The sequence below is a fragment of the Pongo pygmaeus genome, chromosome 6 (assembly GCF_028885625.2).
Source record: "Pongo pygmaeus isolate AG05252 chromosome 6, NHGRI_mPonPyg2-v2.0_pri, whole genome shotgun sequence".
Classification (NCBI taxonomy): Eukaryota; Metazoa; Chordata; class Mammalia; order Primates; family Hominidae; genus Pongo; species Pongo pygmaeus.
Window position 1 is genome coordinate 90,186,440 of NC_072379.2, and position 18,589 is coordinate 90,205,028.

The window sequence follows — 18,589 nt, forward strand, 5'->3', positions numbered from 1 at the left end:
TCTAAAACATGCTAAAGTAAGTCCTTCAGGCTAAAGGGATATATCCGAAGACCACCTGTAATTTCAGGAAGGAAGAGTAACGGAAAGGTTAACATCTGGGTTAATAGGACTATTTTCCTCCTGTCACTTTCTTTAAAACGCAACTTTTTTTTTTTTTCTTTTTTTTCCCCGAGACAGGGTCTTGCTCTGTCGCAAGCAGTGCAAGCAGTGGCATGATCTTGCCTCTCTGCAACCTCCGCCTCTTGGGCTCAGGTCATCATGCCACCTCAGCCTCCTAAGCAGGTGGGACTACAGGCGCATGCCACCATGCGTGGCTAATTTTTATATGTATTTTTTGTAGAGATGGGGTTTCGCCATGTTGCCCAGGCTGGTCTTGAACTTCTGAGCTAAAGTGATACACCCACCTTGGCCTCCCAAAGTGCTGGGATGACAGGTGTGAGCCACCAGGCCCAGCCCTAAAATATGACTTTTTCAAGCAAAAAGTTTAACATTGTCTGGTGACATTTTCATTATAAGAAGATGTAATAAACATTATGGCATAAAGGTTGGTGGGGAAGGTAAAAGGGCTTGAATATTTTAAGGCTCCTACATTTTATTTGAAGAAGGTAAATATTAATTCAAGATAGATTGCGAAAGGTTACACATGTATACTGTAAATCCTATAGCAACCACTAAAATAAAATAACAAAAATGAAGAGAGTTAAAAAGCTGGCAGATCAATCTGAAAGAAGGCAGGAAAGGGGGAAACAGAAATAAAATACAGAGGGCATCAGCAGAAAACTAGCAGTAAGTTGGTAGACCTAAATAAAAGATCAATAATTACATTAAGTATAAATCACTTAAACTACCAATTAAAAGACAGATTGCCAAATTTGATGAAAAAGACAACATCTGCAAGAAGTCCATTTTAAATACATAGATATGTTAAATGCAAAAGACTGCAAAAAGTACTATGTAAATACTAATAAAAATAAAGCCAGAATGGTCTACATCAGAGAGCAGACTTCAGAATAAGAATTAATAGGGACAGAAGAGAGAGCATTATAGAGGATAGAAGGGTCAATTCACCAGGAAGACATAAGAATATTAAATGTGTACATATCTAACAACAGGCTTCAAAATGACTCAAAACTGTACTAGAACTAAAAGGAAAACTAGACAAATCCACAATTTTACTTGGTAATTTCAATATCCCTCTCTCTCAGCAGTGGACAGAACAAGGCCTGAGCAACATTTCTGTATCCTGAATACAGAAAACATGAGCAACGCTATCACTCAAGTTGATCTAACTGACATGTAAACAATACTCTACGCAACCACAGCAGAATATACATTTTCTTCAAGTGCACATGGAATGTTACCAAGATAGACTATATTCTGGGTAACTCTGATAAATTTTTTAAAACTAAAATAATAAAAAGCACGTTATACGGCCATAACAGAATTAAAATAGAAATCAGTAACAGAAAGATAGCTGAAAAATTCCTATTTGGAAACAAATGATAAAAGTAACCCCACAGGACAATGAGTAAGTCACAAGAGAAATTTAAAAATATTTTTAATTGAATAAAGATGAAAATCCAACCTATCAGCAACAGGAATTCTCATTCATTGCTGGTGGGAATACAAAATGGCACAACTACTTTGGAAGACAGTTTGGCAGATTATAACAAAACTAAACCTAGTCTTACTATGTGAAGCAGCAATCATACTCTTTGCTTATTTACCCAAATGAGTTGACAATATGTCCACAAAAAAACCCTGCACATGGATATTTACATTAGCTTTATGCATAACTGCCAGAACTTGGAAGCAACCAAGATGTCCTTTAGTAGGTAAATGGATAAACTGTGGTGCATACAGAAAATGAAATAATATTCAGATTTTAAAAAGAGCTGTCAAGCCATGAAAAGACATGGAGGAACCTTAAATAAGCATCACCAAGTGAAACAAGCCAATCAAAAAAGGAAACACACTGTATGATTCCAACTATATGACACTGTGGAAAAGGCAAAACCATGGTGAATGTAAAAGCATCAGGAGTTATCTGGGGTTTAAGGGAATGGGGGGATAAACACGGAAGATTTTTAGGGCAGTGGAACCATTCTGTATGATACTATAATGATGGATACACATCATAATCATACTTGTCAAAACTCAGAATGTACAACACCAAGAGTGAGCCAAAATGTGGACTATGAACTTTGGATGATAATGATGTGTCAATGTTAAGTTCATTGATTATAACAAATGTACCACTCTGGTGTGGGATGTTAGGACATGGAGTATGTAAAACATCTCTGTACCTTTCATTCAATTTTACTGAGAACCAAAAACTTCTCTAAAGAAATAAAGTCTATTAAAAGAATATCCAGTGTAAAATGTGTGGGATGCAGCTAAAGGAAAGCTTAAAGAAAATTTATAGCATTAAAATAAAAGCAAAGTCTCAAATCAATGATTCAAGCTTTTTACCTAAGAAACTACAAATAGAAATATAAACCCAAAATAGGCAGAAGAAGAGCAGAAATCAATAAAACTGAAAACAGAAAACCACACACACAAAAAAATCAACGCCACTAAAGGCTGTTTCCTTGAAAATATTAATAACTGGTAAAACTCTAGCCAGATTGACTAAGAAAAAAAGGAATAGACACAAAATAGCATTATCAGGAATGGAAGAGGGGACATTATTACAGTTCCCATAGACATTACAAAGTTAATAAGGGAATATTAGAAACAACTCTTTGCCCATCAATTTGACAACCAAGACACAATGGACAAATTCCTTGAAAAACAGACTACCAACATGCACTGAAGAGAAAATAATCTGAATTATCATATATCTAATGAATAAATTGAATTCATAGTTAAGAATCTTCCAACAAAGAAAAATGTCAGGGCTAGATAGCCTTGCTAGTAAATTCTACCAAACATTTAAAGAAATAAAAACAATTCTATAAAAACTTCTCTAGAAAATAGAAACAGGAACACATATCAGTGTGTTCTGAAAATAAGATTAAACATCCCACTAAAACCAGACAAAGACATCAAAGAAAAAGACCAATATTCTTCCTGCACATGTATGTAAAAAATTCGACAAAGTAAGTTTTGAGTAAACTGGAAAAAAAAAAACAAAAAAACAAAAAGCCCAAACCTCAAAGCACTTTAAATAAAGCAATGACTAAAATACATTTATCCAATTACCATATTTTAAATAAGATACATACTAACGAGAACATTTATGAGAAGCTAATAAACATTTTGAAATTTATACATGTCCATTCAAGACTCTTAAATGTAATTTCACTAAAAGGTTTTGTTTTAGTACTTGGCAAACTAAAAATTTTCCAGAAACATTCCTTTCTTATATACCAAAATAAAAATTTCCAGTATGAGTACCAATTCAACCAGATATAGATTCTGGACTATCAAGATATTTGGTATTATTACCGTTTTTATTTTAGAAGAAAGATTAAGATCTGTTTCATAGCTATTTTATCTTTTCTTTGTTTTATGAGGGCTCCTACTGCATGGCACATAGCAGGCATTTAGTATTTGTTACTACTGAAGGAATGATGAGGACTAAACTTGGTCTTTATGATGTTAATCATCTAGTAAATACTAGATTCAAGACACTGAAACCAATTAAGTATCTTTCAAATCTTCCCCTCCCCTTTGTTATTGCCTTAAGCCAGGCCTTGAACATTTCTCAGGATCACTGACATAACATTCCAGAATGCTATCTATCCATCCATCCATTTATTTATTTATTTTGAGATGGAGTCTCACTCTGTCACCCAGGCTGGACTGCAGTGGGGTGATCTCGGCTCACTGCTACCTCTGCCTCCCAGGTTCAAGTGATTCTCCTCTATCAGCCTTCCAAATAGCTGGGATTACAGGCATGCACCACCACACCCGGCATTTTTGTATTTTTAGTAGAGATGGGGGTTTCACCATGTTGGTCATGCTGGTATCCTGACCTCGTGTGATCCGCCCACCTTGGCCTCCCAAAGTGCTGGGATTAGAGGCGTAAGCCACCATGCTCAGCCCCCAGAATGCTTTTTAAACTGCAAACTGTGACCTATCAGTAGGCTATAAAGTCAATTCAGAGTTGTGATCAATATTTTTAAGAAATGAAAATACCATAGAAATATTAATATCCACCACATTAAGGAGGGTAACTATTGTTCTATGAAACTTCAGATATATATACACATATATATGAAGATAGACATAATTTGTGTATTCACAGAGTCCATAAATGTCCTGAGTTTACATTTTTTTAAACATTTACTTCTATATACAATCCAAACAATCTGCTAAGTGTGGTAGAGGTAATTTATATGCCATCTAGCACAGTCCGATATAAGAATATCCACTTATATTTTGTGAAAATTTGGAAATAGTCATTTAAATTTTTAACCCATACCTATTATCTAATCCTTGTAATTCCTCCTCCAAAGTTCTCAGATCTCTACTTTTATACTTCCCATTCACTTTTCAACCTACAAGGTATAAAACTTCTGACCAGTTTTCCAAATCATTTTGACACCTTGATTGATAGTTTTATTTAAATACTACTTTGTTGCTTTCTGCAAATTATTCTTATATAAATGTGAATTTATTAAAAATGTGAAATGCATAAAAACTTTATGCAGCCTTATATACGGCATGTATATACCAAGTGGTCATCCTATAAAATGTATTCAGTAAAAAATGAGGGCTGGGTGTGGTTGCTCATGGCTGTAATCTCAGCACTTTGGGAGGCTGAGGCGGGTGGACAGCTTGAGCTCAGGAGTTCGAGACCAGCCTGGGCAACATGGCGAAACCCTGTCTCTACAAAAAATACAAAAACTAGCCAGGTACGGTGGCTCATGCCTGTAATCCCAGCTACTGGGGAGGCTGAGGTGGGAGGATCGCTTGAGCCCAGGAGGAGGAGGTTGCAGTGAGCTGAGATGGCACCAATGTACTCCAAGCCTGGGTGACAGAGGGGGAGGGCCTACCTCAAAAAAAAAAAAAATTGTTCAAGAGTTCAAAAGCCATTTTCCAGTCTTGCCAAATAATTCATTCTTTACTGTCAACTAGAAGATCTTTCCAAAATGACTATCCAATCAGGTTACTCTATTTATAATCTTTCCATAATTTTCCAAACTCTCCAAGATAAAATCTAACTCCTTTATATAGTGCAAGGTACTTTATAATCTTAACATGCTGGTTTTTCCAGCTTTATCTTTTGTCACCGGCACACTCAAAGATCAGGCTGTATTATGCTATACAAGATTTCTAAAATATGCCATCCTACATGAAACCATAGTTTCATGTCTTTATATACACACTCTCTTATCAGTTTATTATTTTTAGAACCTTGTCATTTAAATACTGAACAAAGGAAAAGCAGGCCACAAAAGAATGGTCTGAGAAATATGAAGAGACCAGGAGAAAGCTAAGAGATGAAATTTCAGAAGAGAATAGAAAAGTTTAAGGAAGAAATGGACGACAGCTGAGAGAACCAATATGACTTGGGTTTAAAAAGTATCAAAATGATTTGGAAAACTGGTCAGAAGTTTTATACCTTGTAGGTTGAAAAGTGAATGGGAAGTATAAAAGTAGAGATCTGAGAACTTTGGATGAGGAATTACAAGGATTAGCTAATAGGTAGGTAGGGATGTGGGATCAAGAGAGGTTTTACTGTATTTGTTTTAAAGGATGGAAAAAGCCTGAATCTGTATAGATGCTTCAAAGAAGCAACAAGGAAAAGGAAAGGGACTGAAGATAATGGGAACATTATGTTTAACAGAATGTTAACAACCAATGTGGTTGTTTAACAAGTATTTCAAGGTCAGGCCAGTTAGCCATGCTAAAACAATATTTTGTTATACCATCATTTAGAGCAGTTGAAAAGGATAGTACATATTTATATTCCAAAAAGAAGTACATTACTTACATTAGGAACGTTTATACAACAGGCTGATTTTAGTGTTTTTTCTACAGAATAAATAAAAATACCTGTTACAAAACAGCAGTAACAAAAGGGGGCTGAGGAAGCGACCTATGCCACTATTCCAGGAACAACTTTTACCTGGTGAGTACAACCCTAAAGTTAAATGACACTCGATTTATCTGAATAACAGAAACAGGCACATCATACACAGACTTGCCCCTAGGATACTTTCTGCTTGGGAGGAAAACTTTGCAAATACATAAATAAAAAAAACAAGCTTGGTCACTTTAAAAAATTACTTTAAAAATTAAAAAAGAAAACATACCCCATCTCTTACTGAAGTACTTGATTTCTTGAGTAAATACAACTCTTTTTTCTTTTGTTCAATGTAGTATCTAATGTCTTTATTAAAAGAAAGAAGGTTTTAAGATTAGCAATTTTACTCTTGGGGTTAAACAGTGATATTTTCTTGTAGTTAAATTAGATAAAGAATTTACCATTATAGGTATCCCTATGCTATGGTCTGAATGTTTGTCTCCTCTAAAACTCATGTTGAAATTTAATCCCCAGTGTGACAGTACTTACTGAGAGGTGGGACCTTTAAGAGGGAATTCATGGATTAATGGGTTATCATGGGAGAGGACCTGATATCTTTATAAAAAGAGAAAGAGAGACCTGAGCTAGCACACTCAGCCCCTCACCATGTGATACTCTGTGCTGCCTCAAGACTCGCAGAGTCTCCACCAACAAGAAGGCCCTCACCAGATGCAGCCCTTTGACCCTGGACTTCTTAGTCTCCAAAACTGTAAGAAATAAATTCCTTTACTTTGTACATTACCCAGTTTCAGTATTCTGTTACAAGCAATAGGAAACAGATTAAGACATCCCTGCTATCAAAATTTCACTATGTAAAGTCAGGAATCAAAGGACAGACATGGACACTTAAAAAAAAAATTGTCAAAAAACAATTATAAAATCCTTACCATCAATATGAAGAATTTTTACTCCCCATGACAAGGCATTTGATAATATACTATTTGAAGGAATAAAATCCTGTTAAAAAAAAAAAAGTTTTATGGTTGTTCTAGGAAATTATTTAAGATGAGCTAAATTTTAATAAAAATTCAATTATTTGAAGCTTAATGTCACTAAGGCGGTTATTTGTAACAGACCCTATAGAGTTACAATAGCTAGGACATCAAGATTTTCTATAGAATTCCTAAAATCAATCCCACTTTATACCCACGTCCTTGGTAATTTAATGAAAACTATAAGGCAAGTTTTAAGTTTCCAGTAATATTTTAAAAGGCCACAAGATGGGGATGTTTCTACATGAAAAGTAAGTTCTGTACTTTGTAAAATAAAATATATGCTGAGATTCAGGCTTTTGCCTAAAAATGTGGAAAGGAAAATTTCAAGAATATCTGAAATTTCCAGTTGAGTTTTTAATAACAAAATGTACAATGTGAATCTTTATAGTTCCTACTTACATGGTCCTTGATAGCTTTTTCAACTAATAATTTTCCTCTGCTTAAACACACCTATAAAAAGACCAGAAAAATTTAAAACATAGTGCTTAACTGGAGAACAGGTTAAAAATGTAAAGCAGCTAAGTAAAGAGAACTTCCGGGTCTCATATTAAAAAGTTTCTCTTTTTTTGGGTGACCTCTTTGGTTTTGTAGTAAATTCTATTCAACATGAAAAATAAAATAGCTAGGTCTCACTGGAATTCTTTATAATTAATTGGCTTACATTTTATTAAATCAGAGATTTAAGAAAAACAATAAATTTTATATACTGTTTTTACGTTATTTCACCTTTTTTTTTTTTTTTTTTTGGAGACAAAGTCTCACTGTGTCGCCCAAGCTAGAGTGCAGTGGCGTGATCTCAGCTCACTGTAACCTCTGCCTCCCGGGTTCAAGTGATTCTCCTGCCTCAGCCTCCCAAGTAGCTGGGACTACAGGCACGCACCATCATGCCCGGCTAATTTTTGTATTTTTTTTAAGTAGAGATGGGGTTTCACTATGTTGGCCAGGCTAGTCTTGAATTCCTGACCTCATGATCCACCCACCTCAGCCTCCCAAAGTGCTGGGATTACAGGCGTGAGCCACCGCACCTAACCGTTACTTCGCTTTTTAAATAAAATACTAGGAAAACTCGTTGAAATGCTGTAAGCAACAATTATTTTGGAATTGCTGGTGTATTGTCTCCTTGCTCCAAAAAAGCATTAACTCAGAGAATGCATGGTCCTTCCTTGATCTCTTTTCCATTCTTTCTTCTATGTATTGTATCTCTTTTTTCAAGTGATATCTCCTTTCTGACTCATTTCTTCTGTTTTCTCCTCATTTTCCTTAATTTTCAAATGGCTATAATAGGTAAGTCGAGAATATTTTAAAATAATAATTTCATTGCACTTCAACCTAAAAAGTGAGATAAACATTTTATCTCTCATTTGATCTTATCCCACCTCACACCCAATTAAATCAATTTAATTTGTCCTTCCTTGCATCTTTCAATTTATTGGCCATGGAGTGGTAGGGATGTGATTTCAATAATTCTAGAATAGGGGCTGGCAACCTTTTTATGCAAAGGACCAGAGAGTACACATTTTAAGCTTTGTTGGCCATATGGTCTCTACAGCAACTATTCAATTCTGCCTAAAACACAAAAGCCACTACAGATTATACCTAAACAAACAGGTATGGCTGTGTTCCAATAAAACATTATGGACAATGAAATCTGAATTTCATAAAATTTCTACTTGTCACAAAATATTCTTTTGATATTTTTACACAACTATTTGAAAATGTAAAAACCATGCTTAACCTGCAGGTTGTACAAAAAAGGCAACAGACTGGATTTGGCCCATGGGCCAGAGTTTGCTGCCCCTGCTCTGAAAATTAAAAAAGTTTCTATTTCTTCTTCAAAGAATGATCTGCTGTTAACTTTTTAGGTGTAAATTATTCTAAAAACTACATGCCATCCCTAAATACAAGGGTATACCTAAGTAATCAGAGTATGAGTACACAAAAACTATTAGGAAAAAACCACCTTTCTAAAAGACAGCAACCTTATTAAGGACTGGAGAGCCACACATAATGTGGCTTTGCAAATGTTCTACATAAGTAAACTCTACTGCCACCTTGCTATTAAAAACCATGAGATCTTCAGGATATAGCCCTTTTGAGTCTCAAAGCATATTTAAGAGACTTACTGTGTCTGGTGACTTAAATGAACTTCCATCATGGCTGGGATGAGGTGAAGTGGTTTCTGCAGTATACGCAGATTCTGGACTTGGTACAGGAGAAATTCGACCCAAGGTTTGTGCAAATTTAGCTTCCTTCTTATTTGAAATAAGATAACTGATATCTTTGCTGAGAAATTCTTCAACTCGCTAGAAGAGAACAAAATATTTTTATTTATAAATTTTTTTTAAGAAACACAGTCTCACTGTGTTATCCAGGCTAGAGTGCAGTGGCACAATCATAGCTCACTGCAGCCTCAACCCCCTGTTCTCAAGTGATCCTCCCACCTCGGCCTTCTAAACAGCTGGGACTATAGGCACATGCCACCAAGGTATTTTCAACTAGGTCATAAAAACCATAAACTGTTTCATATGCCAAGCACAGTAAAAAATTTCAATTTGATGCAATTATTTCGTAAATTGGTGGTTTTTATACTGTATTTTTCTGAACCTAGAACTCTGAGGAAGTATAAGAGCTCCTATAACAGCACAACAGCAGCATATGCTGGATACTATTCTTTAACACTTTACATATGTTAATTAACTTAATCTATGGAACAGCCTCATGATACTATCTACATTTTCTGCAGGATAAAAAGTGAAGAGAGGTGACTTGCTTAATGTTACCCAGTAGCAAATAATATAATTTGAACATAGGCATTCTGACTTAAGCCCATGATCTAAAGCAGCAGTGTCCAATACAACTTACCTAAGCATATGAAATGGCCTTGGTAGTGTGATTAAGCCACTGAGTTTTTTGTTTCTTAAGAGATGGAGTCTTGTTATGTTGCCCAGGTTGGCTCTGAACTCCTGGGCTCAAGAGAGCCTCCTGCCTCAGCCTCCCAAGTATCTGAGAGTACAGGCACACACTACTGCGCCTAGCTGAAGCCACTGATTTTTAAATTTGATTTTAAAGAGTTTAAATTTAATAGCCACATATCACTAATGGTTACCATAGCAGACAGTACAAGTCTAAATCAATCACTATTACACCTTCCCTTGAGGCTTCAACTTACAGGATGCAGGGAACCTTTACCCTTAAGAGTGTAAGACTGTTTGAAAAGAATTTCTTTACTAAAATGTTTGAAAACCACCACCTAAGTATCTGAATTTACTTATAAAGACATGTACCAAAGTGAAGGTTATTAAAGATCGCCAGGGTCAGGAAAATAAAAATAGGTAGAAGTAAATACTAAGTAGAATACTAATATTATTAGAAAAATATATAGTATAAATATGTATACTATACATACCCACTAAGCAGAAGTAAATTGTGAATCATTAATAAGCAGTAACAATTTACATCCATGAAAGACTTCTTAAAATATTTTAAATAGCTGTATCTATTTTCTATAGGATCCCACACTATAAATGAGGATAATAAAAATGAAGTCAAGTGTGTAACAGATAAGTTAACTTCATCTAAGCATTAAGCAGAATTTGCTACTGAGACCAGTGGCCTCCTTGGTTAAGTGCAAATCATTTCTTTTCTGACCAACATTCATTTTCATTGACCAGTAAATAATACACTTATATTTATTTATTCCAGGGATTACAGACTCAAATGTCTATAAGGGCCAGGCAATAATATAAATAATTCACACATCAAATACTGCCTTCATTTTCATAAATATGAGGCCCTAGTAATGTCAGAGGTTCTAATTTTTCATAAGAAACCCAATCTCCTATACACTTTTATTGTGACATATATAAAATTCGCCATTTTAACCATTTTTAAGGGTACAATTTAACGGCAGTTAAGTACATTCACATTATGCAACCATCACTACTAAAACATTTCTATAACTTTTCCATGATCCCAAACTGAAAGTCTGTACCCATTAAACAATAACTCCTCATTCCTCATTTTTCCCAGCCCCTCATAACCTTTATTCTACTTTCCATCTCTGAAACTGGCTATTCTAGATAACTCATATAATGGAATCCTACATTTGTTCTTTTGTAACTGGCTTCCTTCACTTAGCACAATGTTTTTTGTGGTTCACCCATGTTGTAGCATGTATTAGAATTTCATTCCATTTTAAAGCTCAATAATATTCTATTGTATGTGTATACAACTCTTCTTTATCTATTTACTTGTCGGATATGAAGGCTGTTCACACTTTTTGGCTATTGTGAATAATAAATATCTTTGAGACCCTGCTTTCAATTCTTTTGGATGTATAGTCAGAAATGGAATTGCAGAATCATATAGTAATTCAACTTTTTACTTTTTTCAGAAACCACCCATACTATTTTGTATGGTGGCTATATCGTTTTACACTACCACTCAGAGTGCACAAGGGTTCTACTTCTTCAAATCTTTGTTAACACTTGTTATTTTTCTAGTTAACAGTAACCATCCTAACTGGTGTTAAGTGATTACTGATTGACATTTCCCTAATGATCAGTGATGTTGAACATCTTTTCATGTACTTATCTGCCATTAGTATACCTTTTCTGAGTAAATGTCTTTTCAGTTCCTCTGTCCATTTTTAAATTGGGCCATTTGTCCTTTTGTTCTTGGGTCATAGAAGCTCTTTATATAGGTATTCTGGATATTAATCCCTTAGCAGATGTATAATTTGCAAAGATTTCCTGCAATTCTGTACGTCTTTTCACTCCTGAAAATGTCCTTTGAGGCACAAAAGTTCTTAATCCTGATGAAGTCCAATTTTATACTTTTCATTTGTTGCACATGATTTTGGTATCATATCCAAGAAATCACTGCCAAATCCAATGTCATGAAGATCTCTCCCTATATTTTCCACTAAGAGTTTCAGTTCTTACAGATAAATCTCAGATCCATTTTGAGCTCATTTACGCATATGACAGTAAAGGTCCAACTTCATTTTTCTGCATGTAGATATCCAGTTTTCCCAGCACCAGCTGTTGAAAAGATCATCTTTTCCCCAATGAATGGTCTTGGCACCCTTCTTGAAAATCAATTAGCCATAGATGCAAGGGTTTATTTCTGGGTTCTCTGTTCTATTCTATTGGTCTGTATGTCTGTTCTTATGTTAGTACCACTTATTTCCTTTGGTTTTTAATTTCTTACAGAGTTAAAACTCCTTAGTAGTGAATAAAACGCCCTTTGCAATCTAGCCCTAATATAATTTTGTTTGCTGCCACTTCCCCAACCTATATCCTAAGCTCAAATCCCACTGCAACATTAGTAGTTGTACAAACAAACTGCATTGACATATATTTTAAATATGCTTTCCTCTATTTAGTACGTCTATTTGCCTTGCTAACTAAGACTTCGAGATCCAGCTCAAACTTTATCTCTGTTGATTCCTAACAGCAGAGTTAATCATTCCTATCTCTGTGTTCTAATAGCAATTTCTACATATTTCTGTCAAAACACTGACAACACTCTAATATAGATTATTTAGTTGTCTGAGGTTTCCACTAGACTAAGAATACCTAGAGGGTTATATTTTACTTATTTTTGCATCTCTAGGATCTAAAATAGTGCTGATATACTGGAGACAGTGGTGGAATAATTTTTGAATGAATTCCCACATGCCCAAATCTTCATCATTCTTCAAAGCTGTGTTCCAATTGTGTGTGAACAAAACCCACAATTCCTCAGCTGGAACTAATCTCTCCTTTCTCTTGACGTTCTATGTTGTATTATTAACACAGTTACTTGTACAATGTCATCTCTACCTAGGTTAGAACATGAGGATAGGACGGACATAAGGATTCATTTATTTTATTTTATTTTTCTTTTTAGACAGTCTCGCTCTGTTGCCCAGGTGGAGTGCAGTGGCACAATCTTGGCTCACTGCAACCTCCACCTCCCAGGTTCAAGAGATTCTCCTGCCTCAGCCTCCCCAGTAGCTGGGATTACAAGTGTGCGCCACCATGCCCAGCTAAATTTTTGTATTTTTAGTAGAGATGGGGTTTCACCATGTTGGCCAGGCTGGTCTCAAACTCCTGACCTCAAGTGATCTGCCTAACTCAGCCTCCCAAAGTGCTAGGATTACAGGCGTGAGCCTCCGAGCCTGGCTGGATTCATTTTTGAATCTACCAAAACACAGAGTGCAGTGTACATCATACTCAAACATTTGTTGAATCAGTTTTACCAGGGTATTCAATGTATTAGATATTGTTGAATCTATGCCATTTAAAGAGTAAACTCAAAATGTATTTTCTGATGACTCAAGGTGATCATGACGAACATCAAACCTTTTACTGTTCAAGCTAATACGCCAAGGTATCAGCCTACATTTCTGTTCCTCTCCAATTGCCTTATTTTAGCCAAAACTATTTAGACATGAACCTAACTGTGGCTGATCCCATGTCCTCCTTAGATGGTTTTATAACACCTACTTTTCTTGCACTATTAAAGGTATTTCCCCTTTATATCAGAATCTGGGTGCTGTGCTCTCAGTGGTTAAATTTGTCAGAAGCATACTCTGCAGATAAATGGGATATTAAGATGTTTTCACCGAGATTATAGAAACCAAAGTGCATGAAGTGGTGAATTAAAAAGACACCTAAAGTAATGATGTGAAGATAAATTAACTCATGTAGGAGATCTTTATGACAAAATCTTTTTTAGTGATAGAAACAGTATATGTGCTGAAGACAGAAACCAGGACCTGAGGATTAAATATCATTAATTATAGAAAAGGTAGTATGGGAAGATCAGAATTCAATAAATAAAGACTTTTTTAGGAGAAAGTTAATAAATCAAATTCGGTTGAAAATCCACAGCTTTGGATTTTTGGGAAATCCAAAGGAAAATTTGGGAACTTACACCCTTAATATGCTCCTAACTTCACTGGTCTACTTCAGTCATTTCAGGGTAAAGATTAAGTATGTAAAACCAAAAGGTCCCTCAACTATTATGTATGGCAGAAGTAATTCAAAATTTGTTTCTTGCAATTACCTCAGGAACTGCTGTGGAGATAGAAGAAAGAAGGTGACAGGGCAAGTGGTTCTTGCTTTAGCCTCTGTACTGCTGTTTTAGCCCAAGGAGTTCCCTTTTTACAGGCTTTACATATTGGACTTCTGAATATTATTTTGTTTAAAGGGTTCTACTGATAAAAACACAAATCTAAGTATCACTGATTTAGACTATTAGACCTAGAGTTAATGGGTTGTTCATCATATTTGAGAAAGTTGTCATCGAACCATATCAGATAGCTACTTTGAGTTACCTTTTTTTTTTGGAGATAGGGTCTCACTGTCACTCAGACTGGGGTACAGTGGCACAATCTTGGCTCACTGCAACCTCCGTCTCCCAGGTTCAAGCGATGCTCATGCCTCGGCCTCCCGAGTAGCTGGGACTACAGGCATGCACCATCATGCTTGGCTAATTTTTGTTTTTTTTAGTAGACATGGAGTTTTGCCATGTTGCCCAGGCTGGTCTTGAACTCCTGGCCTCAAGCCATCTACCTGCCTCGGCCTCCCAAAGTGCTAGGATTACAGGTGTGAATTACCAGCCAGATAGCCATTTGTAGCCATTGATTGCTAGAGGAACAGAATGGTGCAGGTACTATGTTGCTGTGGGAATTAAGAAGCTAATACTGCTCTAATTGGGCCATTTACTTTCTCTGGACCTCAAGTACTTTGTTTCTAAGATGAAGGGGTATTTTTTACTCAATGTCTAAGGTCCTTAACACATTAAGATACTCTCAATAGGTGTATAGTCAATAGGGTGGCAGGCCTGGAAAACATGACCTTTAAGAATGCTGTCGTATGATCATTACGATAAATACGACTATTACAAGCATGTGACAGTGTTTTAGTTTAACAAAATGAACAGTAAAAAAGTAGAATAACTTTTCAGAGATAGGTAAATAAAATATCATATTAACAGTTCCAGGAAACCTGTTAGCACATGTTCTTCTGATAAGTTTCTAGTCTGGGAATCGGCTGGGCCTGGAGGGCTCACGCTTGTAATCCCAGCACTTTAGAAGGCTGAGGTGGGCAAATCACCTGAGGTTAGAAGTTTGAGACCAGCCTGGGCAACATGGTGAAACCCTGACTCTACTAAAAATACAAAAATTCAGGAGTGGTGGCACATGCCTATAATCGTAGCTACTCAGGAGATGGAGGCTGAGGCACAAGAATCACTTGAACCTGGGAGGAGGAGGTTGCAGTGAGCTGAGATCGCACCACTGCACTGCAACCTAGGCCATATAGAATGAGACTCCGTCTCAAAATAAAAATAAAATGAAAAGTTACTAGTCTGGGAATGAAAGGATCAGTTTAGACATTCAACGACGCAGACCTTCAGAAAGTCAAAGTCCAGCATGAACCTTTTAAACAGAAAAAAATCTTAATTACCTCATTTGCCAAAATTCAGCCAATATCAACCTTAATCCTATTAAGGTCGTAGAATTTTGCCTGAGTTTTCTAATTTCCCAATCATCTAATCAGTGTATAAGGTAGGAAAGAAGGTATTCCAGATTCTTAATGCAAATTTCTTTTCCTTTAATAACATTCATTCTGTTGAAACAACATCTGTAACATTGTTCACTCAGGAACAATTTTAACTGTGTGGTTTGCATGGGTGTTCCATAGTAACATTCTTAACTGTTACACTAGTCCAGACAAACTTATGTAGCTCCCCAAGATTCATAATCAAGAAATTGCTGTTATCTGGAGGACATTCCAACATTACAGTAAGCAGTCAACGAGCAGTTCCACTAGGACAGGGGAGTCGTACACTCTAAGAACTTTATACTAGACTGCTAATCAGAGAAACCTGAAAGGTCTGTCAGTCCACAAAAAGTTAAAACAAATGGTTTTTCGTTAACAATAAACCGCTGATAAAAATGTTAAGCTTGGTGCTAATAGAAGGGTTTAAGTTTTCCAAAATGAAAAATTTAAATGATTACATAGTAGAAAGTACTAGTTACAAATTTTTCCTTCTATGCCAGTGTAGGGTTTTCACTTACCCCTCCCAGATCCTTAATGTCCTTTTGAAGTTTTTCAGATATGGTGACAGAAGGTAAGTCAAGGTAAAATACCTTTCCCCAAAGTGGCTTACATTTGGATTTTTCTGGCCTGTTATCAGTTTTCAGAGATTTCAAAGATGGTCTGTTTTTTTCATTTTTGACTTGGATTCCACCTATTAAAGATGTTTAGAATCAGATGTTTTACACAGACACTTTTACTATTTTAAAAATATTTCATTATACAATATCACAGAATAAAAATCCTTACAACCCTACCAGTTTAAGTTATTAGCACTGAAATGTATTTCTTTGTAGTACTACTTAGGATAGAGGCAAAATGCCCTATATACTTTCACAGACCGCATATTGTAAAATAATATTTGACTCAGCAAGAAATATTCGCGTGTTTATTCCTGAGGCACGGAACTATATAAAACTCTTTTGAAAGATTTTCTTCTTTAGGATGTAAACTCCATGGGGGTATTTAATACTCAACTATTTATTGAGCATCTGCCATTCTGCTGAACATTCAAAACTGGTGTTTAAACTTCATTTAGCGATGAAAGAATCCTCTGTTCCCAGAATAACCTAGTCCTCAAGGGTTTCAGACTGCTCAAGTTTTAGTTTCATATAAAGTTTGTCTGCATATTAACAACTAAACGGTCCATTTTACATACAATTTGTCTACGTATTAAGAATTTAACGGTCCATTACGAAGAACTAAACCTTTCATTATTTTCATTAAAAACAGATCTGAGATCCAAGCAACTGCTTTAAAAATTAATTTTTCAAACGCAATCTGCTCTTAAATTGGTAGTTACTATACACACACAAACACCTGTACAAAAAATTTAGGTGCTGGAATGTTTCACCAAATAAAGTGACTGAAAATGGAAATTTGCTTTTGTTTCCCTGTTTGTAATGTTCAAACCAGCAATAGGGTGTTTGAAATACAATGCTTTCCCCCAACTTACGAGGAAAGGAAAATATACTTTCAAGAGTAAGACCAAAAATCCACCCACAATCACTCAATCTAATCCTGAAGCGAAAAGCCACGAGCGCGTCTGACTTTAAATTGAGGATGCAGTCCGTCGCCTCCAAGGGCCCGGGCGGAGGCTTAGCATATGCGAGAGCCCGGGAGGAGACAGCGCTGCAGTCCCGGCGAGGTCCCGGATCTGCACATTGTTTGCTAGTTTTCAACGGAAGGCACGACCGGGAATGAATCTGGGACCGCCGCTGTAAACGGCAGAGCGCTCGAGGGGCCGGTCAGGATCCGTTCCTTCTTAGGCAAAACACTGAACGGGGCCCCTTCCTTCAGACCCCAGAGGGCGGTCAGAAAAAAAGAAGCTGAGGACCCGGCGGGAGAAGTCTGAAGAATCAATGGTGGAACCACGAGGGGAGGAAAGGATTAAAGGGACTGCAGGCGGAGGAGGGGCTTCTTACCCTGGAAATGTCCTTTACTGTGGATCCTCATGGCTCCGGAGTTCATGGCAGTCGCCCGGCACCTACATGCTGGGTCCGGAGAAAGTGTCGCGCCGGGCAGCCGCCAAAGCACGGCTTCCCCAGGCCTGTTGACAGGACGGCCGCCTCTCTCCTTCCGCCAGCTACGGCCTCTACGCAGTAGAGGTACCGCGTCTGCAGGTCGGGTTTCCGGGGCCGGATCCGGCTCTAAGGCGCGGAGGAGGAAGGCGCAAAGCACAAACGAGTGGGCTGCGGCGGTTGAAGATTTGAAAACGCGTCACCCGGCCGCGGCGCCGATACGCGCGCCCCGCCCCGTCTCACGCCACGCGCCGTGCCCCGCCTCGCGCTCGCCCCTTGTGCCCGCCTTCTCGCGCTGCGCGCCCCGCCCCCTCACGGCGCTGTCCTCGCGCCTCGCTCTGTCCCCGTAGGATGTGTCTCTGCCTCTGCCCCGCCTCCATTCCGATGCTCTTTCAGCCTCAGACCCCGGCTCTCGGTCCGCCGCTTCACGTCTTGGCGCAGCCTCAGAGAGTTGGCGCGGCTCTGCGTTGACCAAACCTAGTGGATGCAGTTAGCGCCGGAGCCCGGCCCCGCCCGTCACCAGGGTTATTCCCGCCTTCTAGGTTTGCCAGGACTGCCGGCCCTCCAGCTGCCTTCTCCCCCAGGTATGCTAATTTTCCACTGGTCGGACGTTTGGGAAGCTGAAGGCGAGGGGCTTTGGCTGAGTCCGAACTCAGCTCTGGCCGGGGCCGGGGCCGGGGCCGGGGCCGGAGCCGGAGCCGGAGCCGGACAGCGGCGGCAGCCGCAGCCCGTGCTCAGCGCGCCCTGGGTCGCACAGCAAGCGGGGTTTTCCCGCGGTCACTGCCGACCCCACCGGCTTGAGGACAGCTGCAGAGGGACTTGCGGGAGTGAGAGCGGCCCCGGGGGGCGTCGGAGGGAGAGTCTGGCCAGGCGGCCCCCGGCCTTGACGGCAGCGCCACCCCAGAACGCGTCCAGGTCACTTTGTGTCCTTGGGTAGTTGGCAATTTG

At 38.0% G+C, this 18,589-nt stretch overlaps 2 protein-coding genes across 7 annotated transcripts in view; one reads left to right on the forward strand and one right to left on the reverse strand.

The window, feature by feature from the left end:
* DBF4 (DBF4-CDC7 kinase regulatory subunit) overlaps positions 1–17,916 on the reverse strand; it is a 31,789-nt gene extending 13,873 nt beyond the window's left edge. The window contains exons 1-6 of one of the 3 annotated variants that reach the window (XM_054496943.2): positions 17,546–17,916; positions 16,103–16,275; positions 9,156–9,335; positions 7,432–7,482; positions 6,925–6,994; positions 6,267–6,343 (exon numbers count right to left, since the gene is read on the reverse strand). In XM_054496943.2, coding sequence (XP_054352918.1) covers positions 6,267–6,343; positions 6,925–6,994; positions 7,432–7,482; positions 9,156–9,335; positions 16,103–16,275; positions 17,546–17,591 — 597 coding nt within the window. In that variant the 5' untranslated portion in view covers positions 17,592–17,916. Of the gene's footprint in view, positions 1–6,266; positions 6,344–6,924; positions 6,995–7,431; positions 7,483–9,155; positions 9,336–16,102; positions 16,277–17,545 lie in introns of those variants that run through there. The other 2 variants (XM_054496944.2, XM_054496945.2) reach the window with 2 other exon arrangements.
* Positions 17,917–17,930: 14 nt separating this feature from the next.
* SLC25A40 (solute carrier family 25 member 40) overlaps positions 17,931–18,589 on the forward strand; it is a 41,171-nt gene continuing 40,512 nt past the window's right edge. For 3 of the 4 annotated variants that reach the window (XM_054496954.2, XM_054496955.2, XM_054496957.2), the window contains exon 1: positions 17,931–18,225. The gene's annotated coding sequence lies outside the window, so the exon portion shown is untranslated. The remainder of the gene's footprint in view (positions 18,226–18,589) is intronic. The other variant, XM_063667650.1, reaches the window with a different exon arrangement.